The following is an 18893-nucleotide window of genomic DNA, read 5'->3' as shown; positions in this document are numbered from 1 at the left end:
CTCAGGACAAAAATTGTGTCTAGAACCTCTACTCATAAAGAAATGCAATCAAAAATTCATGGATGTCAAAGGTCTTCAATGTTAGGATATGTGAATTACCAATATGGATTACAGGGCTGTGGTATATATATCCACGTGTGTTGGCCATTAACATGGTTAATAAGACATACTGCATAGGCATTTACACAGGGTGTGCCAGGTGTGTCTGGGCACACCCTAATCACCCCGTGTGGCGCAGATTCCCCCTGTTTGGACCCATGATATTTCACCAAAGTCTCATAATGAGGCTCCTAAGTTGTTGTTTTTTTTAAATAATAAATAATAATATTTTTTTTTTTAAATACTGTCATTGTCCACTGCCCTACTGACACCAACCTCTACCCTACTGACACTGTCCGCTGCTCTATTTACACCGTCAGTATACAGTATATACACATGCACACACATGCATATGTGTTTGAACTTTGGGGTGCACACCCTAATGCAATAGGCTTTGAACACCTATGACATACTATATATATGGAATGCAAAAAGTGCCTATGCAATAATTAAGTAGGCAAAGCTGATTTCAAGGTCTATCCTAACCCCTTATCCTTCAGTCATAATCATAAAGCCACTCACAAAGTAAGCCAACATACAAGCAACTTGAACTTGTTCAAGGTAGCATTTACCCCACCAGAATCTGGAACATCTTTTGCTATCTCTATAATTAATTTGTGCAATAGAGAAAATGTTTACTCTTTCCTGGCTCACATGGGGTATAGGCCTACTTGCATTTTTTTTTTTTACCAAGAGTTATATTTGTTGTCATCTATCTAGTCTCCTTTCAACGTATTTTGTATCTCGCTAAATAGTTCATGAAGGTGCCTGTGATCTTGCAATAAAGCTGTGATGTACTCCGGCAGGATCTTGTGATGTTGATTTAGTGTTCTTGGCTTGCAGCTCTGCCCAAGGGTCTTCCACCATAGATGGGCTGTAGTATTGACTGATATCTTTAGTATAACCTCTTTTCTGTTTGAAAGGAACCTGAAAAAAAGAATTGCAGCATTAGAAAATGCCTTAAACAATGTTTTGGAAAAAGATGCCTACTTGTCAGGTAAGTTACAGAAACACTTTACTGTTACATAGCTAAGTTCCCCACACGTTCCTCTGATATAAAAACTGTAACATGTCTATTTTATCAAATATTTGTCCTGCCTTCTTCAGTAGTTTTGCAGCTCACTAAGAGCCGGTTCACACAGAAGCGACTCGTCAGGCGACCTAGCCTCCTGACAAGTCGCGCTCTGTTCTGTACTATGAAACCGCTCTAATAGGAGCGACTCAAGTCGCTCCGACTTAGAAAAAGGATCCTGTAATACTTTGGGATGACTTCAGGGCGACTTGCATTGACTTAAATAAAAAAAGTCATTTTGCAAGTCGCCTCTGAAGTCGTGGGCAGATCGCCTTGCGGAGTCGCTCGGCAAGTCGTGCTGCCCCTGTGTGAACCGGCTCTAAAGTTTTGAAACAGGTACAAACATTTCAGGACCATACCTTCAAACCCATGGACTTCCCTAAAAATCTGAGAGAATTGGCAACAATGTTTGAAAGTTAACTTGTAAGCCATTCTCAAAGGAACCCTCTCTGAGGCCTCGTACACACGACCGAGGAACTCGACGGGCGAAACACATCGTTTTGCTCGTTGAGTTCCTTGTTAGGCTGTCGAGGAACTCGACGTGCCAATTTTCTCCATTCCCTTCAAGGAAATAGAGAACATGCTCTCTTTTTGGCTCATCGAGTTCCTCGACAGTTTCCTCGTCGAAAAATGTGCACACGACCGGTTTCCTCGGAAAAAAAACAAAACAGCAAGTTTCTTGCTGGTTTTTGCCAAGAAACTTGGTCGTGTGTACGAGGCCTCAGAGTAATATTGGGATTGCTAATGTTGATCTATCCTTCTGAAAATGCCAATTTCCTTACTGCAATGCAAATTTAAAGTAGAGTCCTAGGTTTCATTTCACTTTAAATAGTTCTTTTTGGGCCAATTTGATTATAAAAGCATCTTTGCAAACAGTGTAAATAAAATGATTCTTACCTGAGTCCTGTTATCCTTCCTTTCGCTATACACTGAGGCATGCACTGGACTTTGCTTAAAATGATAATTGTGATGTGCTCTTGGGCTTGATTTCCAAGTATGATTATAGGGGCGAGATGGCTCCCATCTGTTTGGAGACCATTGTCTAGGTGAACCCCAGTGTCCATTGGAATGTTGCCATTGGTTGTAGTAAGGGTTTCCGCTACCCTGAGGGGGTGTTCCATACTTGATGCCCCAGGGCTGTAATGGTGGATACCAGGCTGTTGGTAAAACATGTCTTGGAGATGAGGTGAGGAATGGGGACATCACTTTTGGGCCCATTGTCAACGTGGGAGAATTAAACTGATGTGACATGGTCTTTTTTTACCTGAAATTAAACAAACACATTTAAATTTTGTGACTTTTAATAAAGAAAATTAAAACCTATCTCTTGGTTTTTGACTAGATTAATAATGACATATATAGAATATAGATTTCCCTATGAATTTATATAAGATAGTAGTATTTAAAACTCCTATGGAGGTCTTACATTAGTCCTAGGTGTAAGATGGCAATCAGATGTGCTGAGAGATCTGAATATATATTCTGAACAGAGGCATGGTATACAGATAAAAATGTAAAAGGTGACATATCAACAATAAACTGGCAAGTTTCAGAGGGTCCCTCATTAAAACTGCAGTTTGAAGAATCAGAGAGTCTGAATGTATTGGGATACTCATGAAAAATCTATTTACATAAGACATCAGATGTAATCAGATGCAATCATTACTGTATAATATTAAAAATGTCAATACATTTGTATTCCCAGTTCTTACTCTGTCATTCGGATGTGAAATCTGCTTTCAAAATGCCTTCTTTCATGTGTTTTTTTGACATGGCCACAAGTGAATTTATCCATGGTATAGTTGTGATTTCATTATTTGTATTTGATCTGTGCACAGAATATACGAGTATGTCCTGCATTGCTTATTTCTAAATGGGTAGAGTTGTTTGGTCAAAGCACTGACTAGTTTTTGTAGATTGGGAGGTTGTCTATAGGAAAGTAGAGGGAGATCTACAGGGCTCAAGTCCTGCGGGAAAGCGTGGGAACGGAGTCCCTGCACTTTTTTCACAGCAGGAACTCAGTTCCCTTTGCAGGACTAGAGCAGCTGAGAGCAGCCGAGCCGCCCGAGCCAGCTCGAGTCACTGTCAGGGGCAGGCAAACCTTAGTAATCCTTTATGTTACTGGCCGCTTCCTGTATATGGATTCATCAGGTAGTGTGCGGGTATTCCATCACTTCCTTGATGCCGCAATGTCTCTTGGGAGCTTTTATCATTGTCCCCAGGAGACATTGCGGAGGTCTGCCGTGAGTTATCGCGGGATTTAGAAAGAACTTGCTTCTTTCTAAATCCCGCGATAACTCGGGATAACATGCGGTTTAATAATTATGCATATGAGGGTATCATTTTTTTTTTTTGGTGGGGGAGTGGATCTTGGGTGGGAGTTCCCACACTTTTTTCCCCAGGACTTGACCCCTGGAGATCTATAGATCTTACGTTTCATTTACAAGAGGAAAACTGTTCCGGATATTTTATAGATAGGCAACTCTTATCCTCATATTGATTAGTGGTTCCAAATTAATAACTACTGCAGTAGGGAACATACATAAAAGATACACTCAGCATCTTTTCAAAATAACTGTTGTTTTATTTGATGCAATGGAAGGTTTCTATACACATGATTACGTAGGTATAACATTAATATTACAATTGTACTTTTAAGGTACTTTTAAGGGGCGTAACATAGGCAGGCTAATTCTAATCGGGACTCGAAAGAATGCAAACATTATTAGTGCCGTGTGCACAGTGAGTGCAGTGTGCAATACACATAAAATAGAATACAATAATATACAGAACTTACAATGCTACTGTGTATACAACTGGGTAAACACTCGTAGAATTTTGCTTAACATATTTTATTGTGAGAATATTGTAGGAATGTTCATTTGATTTTCTAACCATTAGTGGGGTCAAATCATGTGCGTTTTTAACTGCAGTGACGTAGTAAAGTAGTAAGATTTTGCGTTGGAAATTCTACTAGTGTACACCCAGCTTAAATCTATGTAGAATTAAGTAGCATTTTTTTTTTTTTAATCTGTGAAACACACTTGACCTAATACCCGTTGCAAAACAAAAAAGTGCACACACAAAATGTGAGAACACAAAAAAGTGCACAGGGTGTACACCCTCCTCCGAAGAGGAAGGACGCTTTCCCTGATCCCCTGATGGGTACTGAGGTACTTCACTAGCCCACCTAGCCAAATCGAGGTGGCCCCCGTTCTCTGGGAGGTCTGCCGAAACAGACCAACCCCAAATACTAGGTGGGGCTCCCTCTAAGGGAGACCCCATGAGAGAGGGCAAAATAGGCCAGAAGGCAATGTCCACCCCTTCCCAAGACTTTCAGGGCAGGCCTGAGGACCTACACCTTACTAATCGTGCAGTGAAAAAAAATATACTGTGCAAAAGTGACAAACGTAACAAACACAAATAAAAAAGGGGGTAATTAAAGGGGATAAGTGCTAAAGTGCCATGGTGCAATATCACAGCAGACCCTTCAGGAATCAAAAATTTGTCTGGCCCCAGCCAAAAGACCTGACTCTAGAGGCAGGAGCTAAAAAAAAGTGTGACTGTGCAGTGACCTTGGTGCCAATAAATTGAAAGTGAAGCCAATGCATAGTGAGTATTATGGAACCTCTGGACTGCCACCCCAGGGGCACATACACCACAGGCTTCTTTCACAGCCTGGCCATCCGCCAGAGCAGTGCCTCTCCATCCCCACCAGGAAGCATCAGAATTTAGACAGCACTGGGGACAAGCCCTGCGCACAAGGCCAGATTCAACCCAGGAGGAAAAAGGCTTCCCACCACATCACCATCCCTTACCAATTACATCAAAGAGGAATACTAGCCAGCACCCCTTCTCTCCATAGGGCACTGCCCCAAAAACTGATAAGAACAGATACTACACTTGAGAATTAAATATCATTAGCTTACCTTAGCCTTGGCTCTCTCTGGATGTCTGCATGTTGTTTTTACTCTGGCTAGTATTTATGTCTGCGAGGGTGGAAACTTTTTGTTTGCTTTCTTTGACATGTAAATGCTGGCATTGTTTTCACTGACCAATAGCGGCATCTAAGCAGTTTCATATGTTAGCAGACACTTCTGTAAAAAAAAGATAGGAGGGAGCAAATAATTAAACTTGTGCTGAGTGAAGGTCTGGTAAATTCTGTACTTTACTGATATATGAAACATGGCATTATTTGCTTTGCAAAACAATAAAGTGCAAGCATTTTTACATTTTAATACGTAGTGGCAAAAACAATCTGAGTGTTGAATAGAGTAATTTTCAAAAAGATGAAAAAAGCAAAGTACAGATATGAAAGAAAAACTTCAGGAAAAACATGTTTTTGTAATAAAGACACTTTGGGCCAGATTCACATACATTTCCGCTACGCAGCGGCGGCGTAACGTAATCCATTTACGTTACACCGCCGCAAGTTTGCAGCGTAAGTGCCTGATTCACAAAGCACTTACCTGTAAACTTGCGGCGGTGTAACGTAAATGCGCTCGGCGCAAGCCCGCCTTATTGAAATGGGGCGGGCACCATTTAAATTAGGCGCGTTCCCACGCCGAGCGTACTGCGCATGCTCCGTCGGGTAAATTACCCGACGTGCATTGCGCTAAATGACGTCGCAAGGACGTCATTGGTTTCGGCGTTAACGTAAATGGCATCCAGCATCATTCACAGACGACTTACGCAATTGACGTGATGTTTTCAATTTTGACGCGGGAACCACGGCGATACATAACATGGCTTAGAACACCTAGGGCTCAGCCCTAATTTTACAACGCGTATCTCGACGGAAACGAAGTTAAGTTAGAGCGACGGGTAACGCGGACGTTCGGGGATCGCCGTAACTAGTCATTTGCATATTCTACGCCGACCGCAATGGCCTCGCCACCTAGCGGCCGGAATAGAATTGCATCCTAAAATCCAACAGTGTAAGTCAATTACACCTGTCGGATCTTAGGGCTAGCTATGCGTAACCGATTCTATGAATCAGCCGCATAGTTAGGACGGGCGGATCACAGAGATACGACGGCGTATCAGGAGATACGCCGTCGTATCTCTTTTGTGAATCTGGCCCATTAATTTTATATATCTAATTCCTCCTGTATTGTATTGTAACTGTACTGTCTGCCCTCATGTGGTAAAGTGCTGCTCAAGCTGTTGGCGCTATATAAATCATGTATAATAATATTAATAATAATATATACAGTATATTCCAATTTTTTTATTTTTTTTTATCGTGTCTGGATGCATGATTTAGAAAAAATAACATTATACAAGGTATTGATCCTATAACATCTTGTCTTCAACATCATCAGTGTTTTATAGACCTATCGAATGGAAGACATAATCAAAGGGTATCCTCTGTGTAATCCTCTGTTATGCCGCGTACACACGATCGGTTCGTCTGATGAAAACGCTCTGACGGACCGTTCTCATCAGATGAACCGATCGTGTGTGGGCCCCATCGTTTTTTTATCCATCGTGAAAAAACTAGGAACTTGTTTTAAAATTATCTGATGGTTAAAAAACGATAAAAAAAACGATCGTCTGTGGGCGCGGCCATCGGTTAAAAAACCACGCATGCTCAGAATCAAGTCGACGCATGCTCGGAAGCATTGAACTTCATTTTTCTCAGCACGTCGTTGTGTTTTACGTCACCGCGTTCTGACACGATCGGTTTTTTAACTGATGGTGTGTAGGCAAGACTGATGAAAGTCAGCTTCATCGGATATCTGATGGAAAAATCCATCAGACCGTTTTCATCGGATGAACCGATCGTGTGTACAGGGCATTTGGGTTAAACTACCCGTGATAATGTGAAAATGGCAAATTAACAACAAAAATGTGTTTTCAACTTACAAAGTTACTGTTTACGCTGTAGTGTGTTTTCCCACACCCTCAAAATTGCCCGGGACTTTTTCTGTCTGACAGTTTTATAGACATATGCCATTCGGTTAATTCCAGCAGTGACTCCTTCGACCCTTTCCACATTTTACTCTAATTTCCTTTTACTGCTGGTATCTTGCTTTAAGAAGAAAAATGGATAATGCACGTATTCTCATATTTATGTTTTCTTTTAATTCGTTTTAACTTAAAAAGGTTCTCTGGAAGATTTTTTTCCTTTGCTGGAAAAAATTGTCAACAATGTATTTTTATACGTATAAGTAATACATGATAGATAAAGTAATATTATTTTTTGTATGTTTTACAACTGACTTGCTACTATTATTTACTACTAGTTGATACATTGTATTTGTAAAGATGAGATGATTAGCAATTGTGAAGAAAATAGGGAAGTTGCCCAAACAGACCAAACAGATTTACTTTTGCTTTCTTTGTTTTGTTTTCTCACATTGCTTTATAAAAAAAGCCCCCGTACATTAACATTCTATTTTCAGGCTCATTTAAAATGCAGGTTTGCCACCCAGCCTAAGACGACACCCTCTATTATTGTGTCTAGATAGTTTTAGGTATTTCTTTCCATCATCACCATTCTATTGTCCCATATTAATGAAATGCATTCCACACCTATACTTTGTCAGGGGGGTTGTTTAATTGATACTGAAACTGATATTTAGAGTCTATTTCTATAATACATATCACAGATGTAGGAGCCTAAAGCTCCTACATCTGTGCAAAGTGCAAAGGCAATTCCACTTTGCACTACAAGTGCACTTGAAAGTGCACTGAAAGTAAACATGGAAGTGCAGTCACTGTAGATCTTAGGGGGACATGCAATTAAAACAAAAACAAAAAACAGCATTTTAGCTTGCACAGGATTGGATATTAAAATCAGCAGAGCTTCCCCTCATTTCAGATCTACCCCTCAGTTCTACAGCGATTGCACATTCAAGTGTACTTTCAGGCGTACTTGCAGTGCATTTGTAGTGAAAAGTTGATTTGGCTTTCGTAAATAACCCCCATAGGGCCATATTCCCGTAGATTTCGGGCGGGCGTCGCGTAAGCCATTTACACTCCGCCGCCCCAACCTACAGGAGCAAGTGCTGTATTCTCCAAACACTTGCTCCGTAGTTTGGGGCGGCGTAGTGTAATTGGCCCGGCGGCTTGTATTTAAATTAAGCGCGCCCCCGTTTCGAGCGAACTGCGCATGCACCGGGCTAAAAATAGCCCAGTGCGCATGCTCCAGTTCTCGGCGGAAAACGTCAATGACGCCGACGTGTGCGTCATTGACGTAAAGTCGTATTCAAGAACGACGTACCCGACGGGAAAAGACGACGCGGACCCGACGCCATACTTAACATGGCATACGTGGGACTGGCGTAAGGTTACCCCTCATATAGCAGGGGTAACCTTACGCTTACGCAAACGACGTTAGCGACGGTTACACGATGCGATTTCGTTCGGGAATCGGCGTATCAGGCTCATTCGCATAAACAAATGAGACCTGAACGTAAACGCCACCTATCGGCCGGCGGCGAATTACATTTAGGATCCGACAGTGTAAGTGACTTACACTAGTCGAATCCTAGCCTAAATCCGGCGTATCTTGTTTTGTGAATACAAAATAATGATACGCCGGCGGGAAATTCGATTTACGCCGGTGTATCAGTAGATACACCAGCGTAACTTGTTTAAGAATATGGCCCATAGAGTTTTTCCTGCTTCAATGCAAGAGATATGGACCCATTCTCCCCCATGACAATCCTTGTTCCAATGTGTGTCTCTTCTGTGTACCATTTAAATCGGGTGCCTCCTATGACACTGAGCGTTCCTCTAAAAAATGTGTATTGGTCATAGAAGTGAACATTTGGGAAGGTGTAAATGTTGCCTCAGTGCCCACATTAGGTCAAGATGATCCAAATAAAGAAGTGTCCAAGTGTAAATTCCTGCATTCAGTAATCTATACTGCTGAACTTTGATTAAAATCTGCCCCCTAGGCTTTTATTTGTTCTCTATTTACGGTATCTGTAATGTTTTGTGTGATATTTATTACTTTTGCAGAATTTTTCATGTACTGTACATTTTTATGTGCAATGTTTTGTGAATTGTCTGACTTTTGGTATTTCTTATGTTTTAGTTATGACTATCTTCTGTTCGTTATAAGGCGTTTTATTTTGAAGTTCCTAACTCTCAAGATGTGTTCATTTTAGTTTCTCACTATGAAAATCCTATTCTTTTTAACTCATCTTTTATCATTATAAATCTGAATTCTACGCCCTGTAGGCATGCATTAGATTTAATATACATATTCAAATATACATTCTCCATTAAATCTTAGATTTATTCTCTTAAAGCTTTCTAAATCTGCCAGACTAATCGTCCTTACATGTGCACTTCATCCTTTAGATGATCCTGTTTTTGATTTATTGTGATTTAAATTTCCTTGTGTAGTGTGTTTTTAAATGGGGTAGAAGGGGTATAGTATATATATATATATATATATATATATATATATATATATATACACACACACAGAGCTCAACATTTCAAGTCCTAAACTACTAGCCAGGCCTTAAGAGTTACTAGTCACCAGTTGCCCCACCCAACCCCTACCCTGCCCCTGTCCCTAAACACGCCCCTATCACAGACCCCCTCATCAAAGATCCTCCCCATCACAGGTCCCCTCATCAAAGACCCCCCTCATCACAGATCCCTCCATCACAGACCCCCCCCCCCTCATCACAGACCACCCCATCACAGACCCTCCATCACAGATCCTACCAGATTACAGACCCCCATCACAGATTCGCCACCCTATCGTAGACCCCTCCCCATCACAGACCTCCTCCATCACAGATTCCCCCAATCACAGATCCCCCCCAATCACAGACCCCCTCAATTTACAAACTCCCCCAATCATTGATTTCCCCACCACAGAGCCTCTCATCACAGATCCCCCCATCATAGATCCCCCCCATCATAGACCAACCCATCACAGATCCTTCCCCATTACAGACCCCTTCCCATCACAGATTACTTCCATCCCAGACCCCCCTCATCACAGACCCCCAATCACAGACCATCTCATCACAGATCCCCCATTACAAATCCCTCCCCATTAGAGACCCCTTCATTATATACCCCCCATCACAGACCCCCCTCATCACAGATCCCCCCCAATCACAGATTCCCTGATCACATATCCCTCCCAATTACAGATCCGCCCATCACAGACACCCCCCCCCCCCCATCAGCGTCTTATAGAAGGACTGCGATATTGCTACTTCAAACCCCCTTGAGGGTGACCATCCACAATGCTGCAACAGGGCTAGTGTAGCCTTTCAGCCGCTTGAGCCGCATAGCAGCCTGTCTCCTCCACGCATTGATATACAGTGCAGAGAGTGCGAGAGCATACCCAGCATTGAAATTTAACCCATCCCCATGACCACCAATGCAGAGGGAGGTGGGTTAACTTTTGCTGGATGACCACAAATGCAGAAGGGGAGGATGGTGGGTTAAAATGTCACTGCAATGACCACCAATGCAGGATGGGGATGGGGGAGTTTACTTGCACTACCACTGCCCCCTCCCCCCCATTAGTGGTCAGTGGGAGTGAAGTTAACCCCAATTACCCACCCAGTAAGTGTTGGTGGTCATATTATTGACATTTTAACCCACCAACCCCCTTTTGCATTTGTGGTCACTAGTTAACCCACCTTGCCCTGCATTGGTGGTTATGCGGGGGGGGGGGGGGGGGTAATAATACTGACACAATTTTAGGGGCTACTTTTGCATCCACTGACAGCAATACTGGGGGTTATTATTGCATCCACTGACACTAGTACTGGAGGTTAATATTGTATTCACAGACATCAATGCAGTGGGTTATTGTTGCAACCAGTGACACTAGTGACAGGCAGGATCAGATCGCATAGCGGCAAATGTCAGCGAACATGTCACTGCTGACATCCGCCGCTCCATAGGGGTAAAAAGAGGGTCTGATCAGGTCCGCCTGAAAAACCGACAGGCGAACCTGATTGGACAGCATGTATGAAAGGGCCCTTAAAATCTTAGGATTATTGTTTACTTGTTTACTCTTACTATTGTTGTTTTATTTTTATTTACTTTTGGTTTTCTATAGCTCTTGGGGTCATTTGTGTTGCTTTCTAAAGAGCGATCCGCAGTGGATCCATTTTTAGAGAGTGTTAGAGTCGTGTCTGAAAGGCATTCAGGAGGTGACACTGCTGCCTTCTGAATACCTGTTTGTTTAATGGCATCTGAAGGGGCTTTTTGAATGGAAACCACAAACGCATAAGGTCATAAACAGAGAAAGCTTTTTATTTGCTAATAAAATACAAGACTTCCTGTGAATGGCTACGCAGTGATCTGCCTAATTCCCCGCTCATGCTACATACATGTAAAAGGGTTCCCCGCTGCTGCACAGCCAGGCACACAACAGCTTCAGCTCTTATCCCAACACAGTAAACAGACCTTGAGCTTTGTTTTGATGTTTTATTATGCCGCGTACAGACGGTCGTTTTTTGTGATGAAAAAAAACTACGTTTTTGAAAACGTCATTTAAAATGACCGTGTGTGGGGAAAACGTCGTTTTATGTCTTCTGAAAAACGACAAAAAAAAAATTCGAACATGCTCAAATTTTTTGTGTCGTTTTTTAAAACGTCGTTTTTTGTGTCAATTAAAATGATAGTGTATGGGCAAAACGACGTTGAAAACGATGTTTTTAAACCCGCGCATGCTCAGAAGCAAGTTATGAAGCGAGCTTCAATGGAACAGAGTGCCGTCGTACGTGCTGAACGTAACCGCGCTTTGCTAGAGCATTTTGAAAAATGATGGTGTGTAGGCAACGTCGTTTTTGAAAATGAGGTTTCAAAAACTTAGTTTTTTTTCATCACATAAAACGTCGTTTTGTTTCATCACAAAAAATGACCGTCTGTACGCGGCATTAGGGGTAATAACTTGAATGGGTAAGGGAATTATGGGATGCCCAACTTGATAGTGACAAAACCTGGGCCAACTTCCTCCCTATAAACAACTCCAATTTATTATTCTCCTTTATCCTGTTATACCCACTTCGGGAAATGCCAGCCCCCCCTGGCTGCTTCTGCACCAGTCTACCTGATTGCTCTTCACCAGTCTAACCAACTTAGGCCGCGTACACATGATTAGTCCAACCGATGAAGCAGACTGATGGTCCGTCGCGCCTACACACCATCGGTTAGTTAACCGATCGTGTCAGAACGCGGTGACGTAAAACACAACGACGTGCTGAAAAAAACTAAGTTCAATGCTTCCACGCATGCGTCGACTTGATTCTGAGCATGCATGGATTTTTAACCTATCGGTTAGGAATCCATCGGTTCAATTTTAAAGCAACTTCTCATTTTTTTGACCGAAGGATAAATAACCTATGGGGCCCACACACGATCGGTTTGGAAAACGGTCCTTCAGACCGTTGTCCTCTGGCGATCCTATCGTGTGTACGCGGCCTTACTCTCATCACCAATCTACCCGAATGACTATGGAGATCTCCCAGGACAAGGTAGGGAAGATTTAAGCACATCACTGTTCCAGAGAGACCTGCTTCATGTGACAGTCTCTCCCATTAGAACCCCTTTACTGTGCTGTAGTACTCACACTGTCCTCTCCTTGCTCCCGCTGCCTCTCAGGAAAAGCCTCCTTCCAATTTCTCCTGTGGTAGGATCTTTCCAGGCCAGCACCTGAGCCTCGGCTCGAGGTAGAGCCCCTACCCTGTAGGGATCCCTCTAGGGCCACTGAAAGTCCCATCAGCAATGCATCTCCATCATTCACCTGACTCCCCTGCTAGCATGACTCGTTCATATTTAATCACGTGCTATAGCCAAATGACGGCAACAGCATGGTCGTCTAGTTTTGGGACGGTATCATATGATGAAATACCATGATCGCGCCTGCCGCGTGCCCACTGCTGATCACAGATTGAGGTAAAGAGACAATCAGCGGCTCTTTACCACATGACCAGATGTGTCCAATCACAGCTGATCACAGAGGTAAACAGTAGACATGTGCATTCGTTTTCGTCCGAATGCATTTTCGGACGAATTTCAGGTATTTTCGAAACGTATTAACGAAAGCACAGAAAACGAAAACCGAAAGATCCGACATTCGTTTTCGTTGCGGTCGAATGTGCCTAACCTTAACTCTATTAGTCCAATATTTTTCTACATAAAGAGAAAAGATTCGACATAGAGAGAAAAGATTCGACATAGAGAAAAAAGATTCGACATAGAGAGACATGAAGATTCAAATTTTTTTTAACGAAAAACTAAATAAATAAAAACGAATTTCGGGAGTAACTAAATAAATTTATTTTTCAGACGAAAACGAAATTATGAAACAAAATATTTCAGTGTGCACATGTCTAGTAAACAGATGCCGGTAATTCGGCACTCCTTTCCTCATGCTGACAGCATGAGGATCGGAGAAGAGAGCCGATAACTGGCATCTCTTAATAGGAACATCTATACTGATAATCAGGGAACTGATTATCAGTGTCCTGATTATCAGTGCAGTCCCACCAGTCCTGCAAATGTGTGCCCACCAATGCTTCAAATGTGTGCCCACCAGTGCTGCAAATCTGTGCCCCCAGTGCTGCTAATCAGTGTCTACCAATGCTGCCAATCAGTGCCCCCTCATCAGTGTCACCTATCAGTGAAGCCTACCAGTGCCCATCAGTGGCACCTATTAGTGCCCATCAGTGCTGCACATTAGTGCCCATCAGTGTCACCTATCAGTGCTCATCATTACTTCCACCTATCAGTGCTCATCAGTGCTGCCTATCAGTGAAGCCTAATCAGTACCTCCTATCAATGCCCACAAGTGCCTCCTCATCATTGCCCATGAGTGTAGCCTATCAGTGTCTATCAATGTTCATTGGTGCAGCCCATCAGTGCAGCCTAAAAGTACCCATCAATGCAGCCTCATTAGTGCACATCAGTGAAAGAGAAAAATTTCCTGCTTGCAAAATTTTATAACAAACTATAAAAAAGTTTTTTTATTTTTCAAATTAGTTTTTCTGTTTATTTAGCAAAAAATAAAAATCCCATTGGTGATTAAATACCACCAAAAGAAATCTCTATTTGTATGTAGTGTGGCATGACTGCGCAATTGTCATTCAAAGTGCGACAGCGCTAAAACATGCATGACAGCCCTCCTAGCCCTCGCCCACCAGTTTCTTGAACGTTCTTCAACTTTTCAGAACCAGGAAGAGGCACCAGAGAGCTGCCTGTATGAGTCATCCAGCCCATTAGGCTGCAGGGTATACCTCTAGGGGCGATCTCAGAGCTACAGTCACTGCCATATTTAACTGCATGCTGGATAAGTTACCCACAGAGGAGTTGGAGTTGGATCGTGTGCACGGAGTACAGGGACCCCACAGGCGGATGCCCCCCTGAGATGTCCTTGCGAGGGGCCATTGCTATGCCATCAAAGAGGAAATAATGCAACGAGCATGGGCCAGGGGCCCAGTGGATTTTGATGGTGTAACCGTGCGACTCTTTCCAGACCTCTCACCTATCCGCCTATTGTTGGAAGTTATTAGGCATTCTGGGGCCACGTATCGTTGGGGGCACCCATTCCATCTCTCAGTTCAAAAAGGAAATTACTCCTTTGTTTTGCGCTGGCCTGAACAGCTAACAGATCTCTTCGCTTTCTAAGAGATGCCGGAGGTCCCCATCCCAGATTGGCTGGAATTTTCAACTACTATTGGCAGCTCCCGTCCTGCAGCACAAAGATCCAGGAGACAAAGACAGCAATCCAGAACAAGGACGGAATCCAGGGACACCCCGACCTCTCCTGAGCCTTAATTGGGACCAGATTTCATGATTGGCAACTGTTTCTGTTACATAGAGGCCGCTGTAAAATGGCACTTTTCCCCACTTAGTCGTTCATGCAACCTATGGGCACCGAGTGTCCGAGAACTGAGTGGGCCCTATACATAATTTTGCCTTAATAAGACTGGATAGTCATTTTCAGCCCAACCAGGTTGGCAGCTCTGTGCTCACAGAGCCTACCTCATGTTTTGTTCTTTACTGTGTTTGACATGCTTGACATGTTTTGATCAGCCGGACGGGGGCTGACACGCTGCATCCCCTCACCACTATAGTCCAGTTTGTGTTTTTGTTTCTTTTCCCTGGCGCGTGGCTGGGGGCTGTGACTACTATCCCCGGAAGACTGTGGAGCATTATACCTTGAGCCATGTCGAGTCTTATGCCCCGTACATAAGTGCGGGATTTCCCACGGGAAAAGTTCCCGTGAGAAATCTCGAGGGGAAAGCTGAGAACCTGCTCGGTCAGCCTTTCCCCCTACAAATGGCCGGTTTTCCCAACAGGAAAACTGCGATGGAGCTTTGGTTGAGAATCCTGGCCGTGTCTATGCTCCATCGCAGTTTTTCCCATAGGAAAACTATCAAAAACCACCAGGCAAAAGTCCGCCGGTTTTCCAGGCGGGAAAAAAGAGAGCGGGTTCTCTTTTTTTGTCCGGCGTTTTTTGGGCAGTTTTCCCGTCAGAAAAACTGCGAAGAGCATACACACGGTCGGGGTCCTCGCAGTTTTCCAGTCAGGGAAACCCGGTCGTGTGTATGAGTCTTCATGTATGCTGTCTTTTTTGGGTTCTTGTTCCCTTTATGGTTTCTTCAAGAGATTTACATGTAGGCATTTTGGTCAGATCAATGACCATTCATTTATCCCATAGGACCAGGACCCTTAGTCGTTAGAGGGTTCTCTGAGACACCTTCCTTTCACAATTGAGGTCCCAGCCTAGACCATTAATATAGGCCCTCACCCGATGGAACGTCTCCCACTGGTTTACAGAGTCAGTGTCCCACTTCCCACTCATAGGCCACTCTCACGTGCGCTAGGCTCTTTACATCCAAATTTAGAGCACCTAGTACACCCTTTCTCGCCCGTTTCTTCTTTGCAGCTTTTGCTGCTTATTTCTTGTATTTCTTACTTTCCCCCTTTCCTCCTTCCTTCTAGTGAGGTTTGTTTCCTTTCCTCACCCCCCCCCCTTTTTTTTTGTCTTAATCTTGTGTCTGTGCAGGCAGCATGGTACCCCCTGTAAATCCTACCTTCTGTCAACCAGAGAACGGTTCAAATTTACCTCCTAAAATTGTTATGGTTTGGCCACTCCAGAGAAGCGGTCCAGACTTCTCGCTGATCACAAAAAGCTCAATACTCAGGTGGCGCTCCTGCAGGAAACCAACTTTAAACTGAAGGCAGTCCCTAGGCTCTATAACTGTGACTTTCCTAGTGTGTACCATGCACCCTCCCCTTTGTCGAAGTCCAAGGGTGTTAGTATTTTGATTGCAAAGTCAGGGCCTTGGACCTTTTTGGAGGAGCGTGCCTATCCCTAGGGCTGATACTTGGTCTTAAAAGGGAAAATTAGATCTACCACAGTGACCATGGCTGACGATTATTTTCCGAATTTAGATCATCTCAACTTTCTGAGGTCCTTGGTCCCAATTTTATTGGAATTTCAGGAGGGTACCTTTCTGTTGGGCGGGGGATTTTAATTCCTCCCCGGAGACGTTACTTGACGTCTCGAGAGAAGCATCCCACATTTCTTACTCCTACCTTAAAAAACTAAAAGCATCTGAAGGATAGGGATTATACCTATTATTCTTCGGTGCATCACACATATTCCAGAATTGACTTCTTTCTGATTCAGCACAAAGATTTGACGCTTGTGGCCTCCTTCCAAATTGATTTCATCTCCTTTTCTGATCATGCACCGATTCACTTGACCTTGCTGTGGGAAGATACCTCACTCAACCCCCCGACTTGGATGAGTCATTGTTACAAATCCCGGAAGTGCATAGTGAACTAGACAATGTACTTTCCGATTACTTCTTAGAAACCGTCAATCTGTCCTTGAATCCTGCCACCATTTGGGAAGTGCATAAATGCGTGGTGTGAGGCGCGCTGATCCGGATAGGGGCCCAAAAGAAGCGGGAGAGGTCTCGGCAGATTGTAGATCCCAGGAACGCTCCCTCAAGTTACTACACAAACAATCATTGCAAGAACCCCATCTCATGACTTTTTTGAAGACCAAGGAAGAACTGAATGCCCTGCTCTACCAAAAGGCCACTCAACGTCTGGGCTAGGCGTTCTTTGTTCAAATTTTCTAATAAACTGGGATCAATGTTGACTAGAGCTCTACATGGCCCGAGAAAGTGCACCTTCATTCCATACATCACCAACAGACAGGGGACTATGGTAAATACCTCTAAGGCAATGGCTCGAGAATTTTGCGATTTCTACCAGGAGTTGTATAACTTACACCCCACTTGGACCCCAGAGACTGTTGCGGCCCGAACAGAGTCAGCTAGTGAATACATCAGAGCCTCTGGCATGCCCACAATACCAGATGAGAGCAGAGACTCCATGTAGTCTGAGATTAGAGCTGAGGAACTCAGTGTAGCCTTAGCTCAAACAAAGCCCGGAAGGCGCCAGGGCCTGATGACTTCTCATTGACTTATTACCACACCTTCTCGACTAGCCTGACTTCTCATTTCTTGACAGCCTATAATGCCCAGATGGGGAAGGTTTCATGCCAGTGGACACACTGAGGGCATATACAGTATCTGACAAAAGTACGTACACCCCTTACATTTTTGTAAACATTTTATTATATCTTTTCATGTGACAACACTGAAGAAATTACACTTTGCTACAATGTAAAGTAGTGAGTGTACAGCTTGTATAACAGTGTAAATTTGCTGTCCCCTCAAAATAGTTCAACACACAGCCATTAATGTGTAAACCGCTGGCAACAAAAGTGAGTACACCCCTAAGTGAAAATGTCCCAATTGGGCCTAATTCGCCATTTTCCCTCATTGGTGTCATGTGACTCGTTGGTCTTACAAGGTCTCAGGTGTGAATGGGGAGCAGGTGTGTTAAATTTGGTGTTATCGCTCTCACTCTCTCATACTGGTCACTGGAAGGTCAACATGGCACCTCATGGCGAAGAACTCTCTGTGGATCTGAAAAAAAATATTTGTTGCTCTACATAAAGATGGCCTAGGCTATAAGAAGCTTGCCAAGACTCTGAAACTGAGCTGCAGCACTGTGGCGAAGACCATACAGCAGTTTAACAGGACAGGTTCCACTCAGAACGGGTCTAGCCATGGGCGACCATAGAAGTTGAGGTCATGTGCTTAGTGTCACATTCAGAGGTTATCTTTAGGAAATATACATATGAGTGCTGCCAGCATTGCTGCAGAGGTTGAAGGGGGGTCAGCCTGTCAGTGCTCAGACCATACGCCGCGCACTGCATCAAATTGGTCTGCATGGCTGTTGTCCCAGAAGGAAGCTTCTTCTAAAGATAATGCACAAGAAAGGTCGCAAACAGATTGCTGAAGACAAGCAGACTAAGGCCATGCTTACTGGAACCACGCCCTGTGGTCTGATGAAACCAAGATAAACTTATTTGGTTCAGATTGGGTCAAGCGTGTGTGGCGGCAACCAGGTGAGGAGTACAAAGACAAGTGTGTCTTGCCTACAGTCAAGCATGGTGGTGGGAGTGTCATGGTCTGGGGCTGCATGAGTGCTGCTGGCACTGGGGAGCTACAGTTCATTGAGGGAACCATGAATGCCAACATGTACTGTGACATACTGAAGCAGAGCATGATCACCTCCTTTCCGAGACTGGACCGCAGGGCATTATTCCAACATGATAACGACCCCAAACACACCTCCAAGGCGACCACTGCCTTGCTAAAGAAGCTGAGGGTAAAGGGTAAAGGTGATTAAATAC

The 18893-nt window shown here is 43.6% G+C and overlaps 1 protein-coding gene across 1 annotated transcript; it reads right to left on the bottom strand.

Annotated features, from left to right (window-relative positions):
- Positions 1 to 430: 430 nt before the first annotated feature.
- On the bottom strand, positions 431 to 2427 carry LOC120919467 (gastrula-specific protein 17-like). The gene is made up of 2 exons (XM_040331648.1): positions 2069 to 2427; positions 431 to 1026 (listed from the first exon to the last, which is right to left on the bottom strand). Exons 1-2 carry the CDS (start codon positions 2420 to 2422, stop codon positions 856 to 858), a joined length of 525 nt encoding a protein of 174 aa, XP_040187582.1. The 5' UTR covers positions 2423 to 2427; the 3' UTR covers positions 431 to 855.
- Between the last annotated feature and the right edge of the window lie 16466 nt (positions 2428 to 18893).

The sequence above is a fragment of the Rana temporaria genome, chromosome 12 (genome assembly GCF_905171775.1).
Source record: "Rana temporaria chromosome 12, aRanTem1.1, whole genome shotgun sequence".
Lineage (NCBI taxonomy): Eukaryota > Metazoa > Chordata > Amphibia > Anura > Ranidae > Rana > Rana temporaria.
This window is presented reverse-complemented; position numbering and strand designations above follow the sequence as displayed.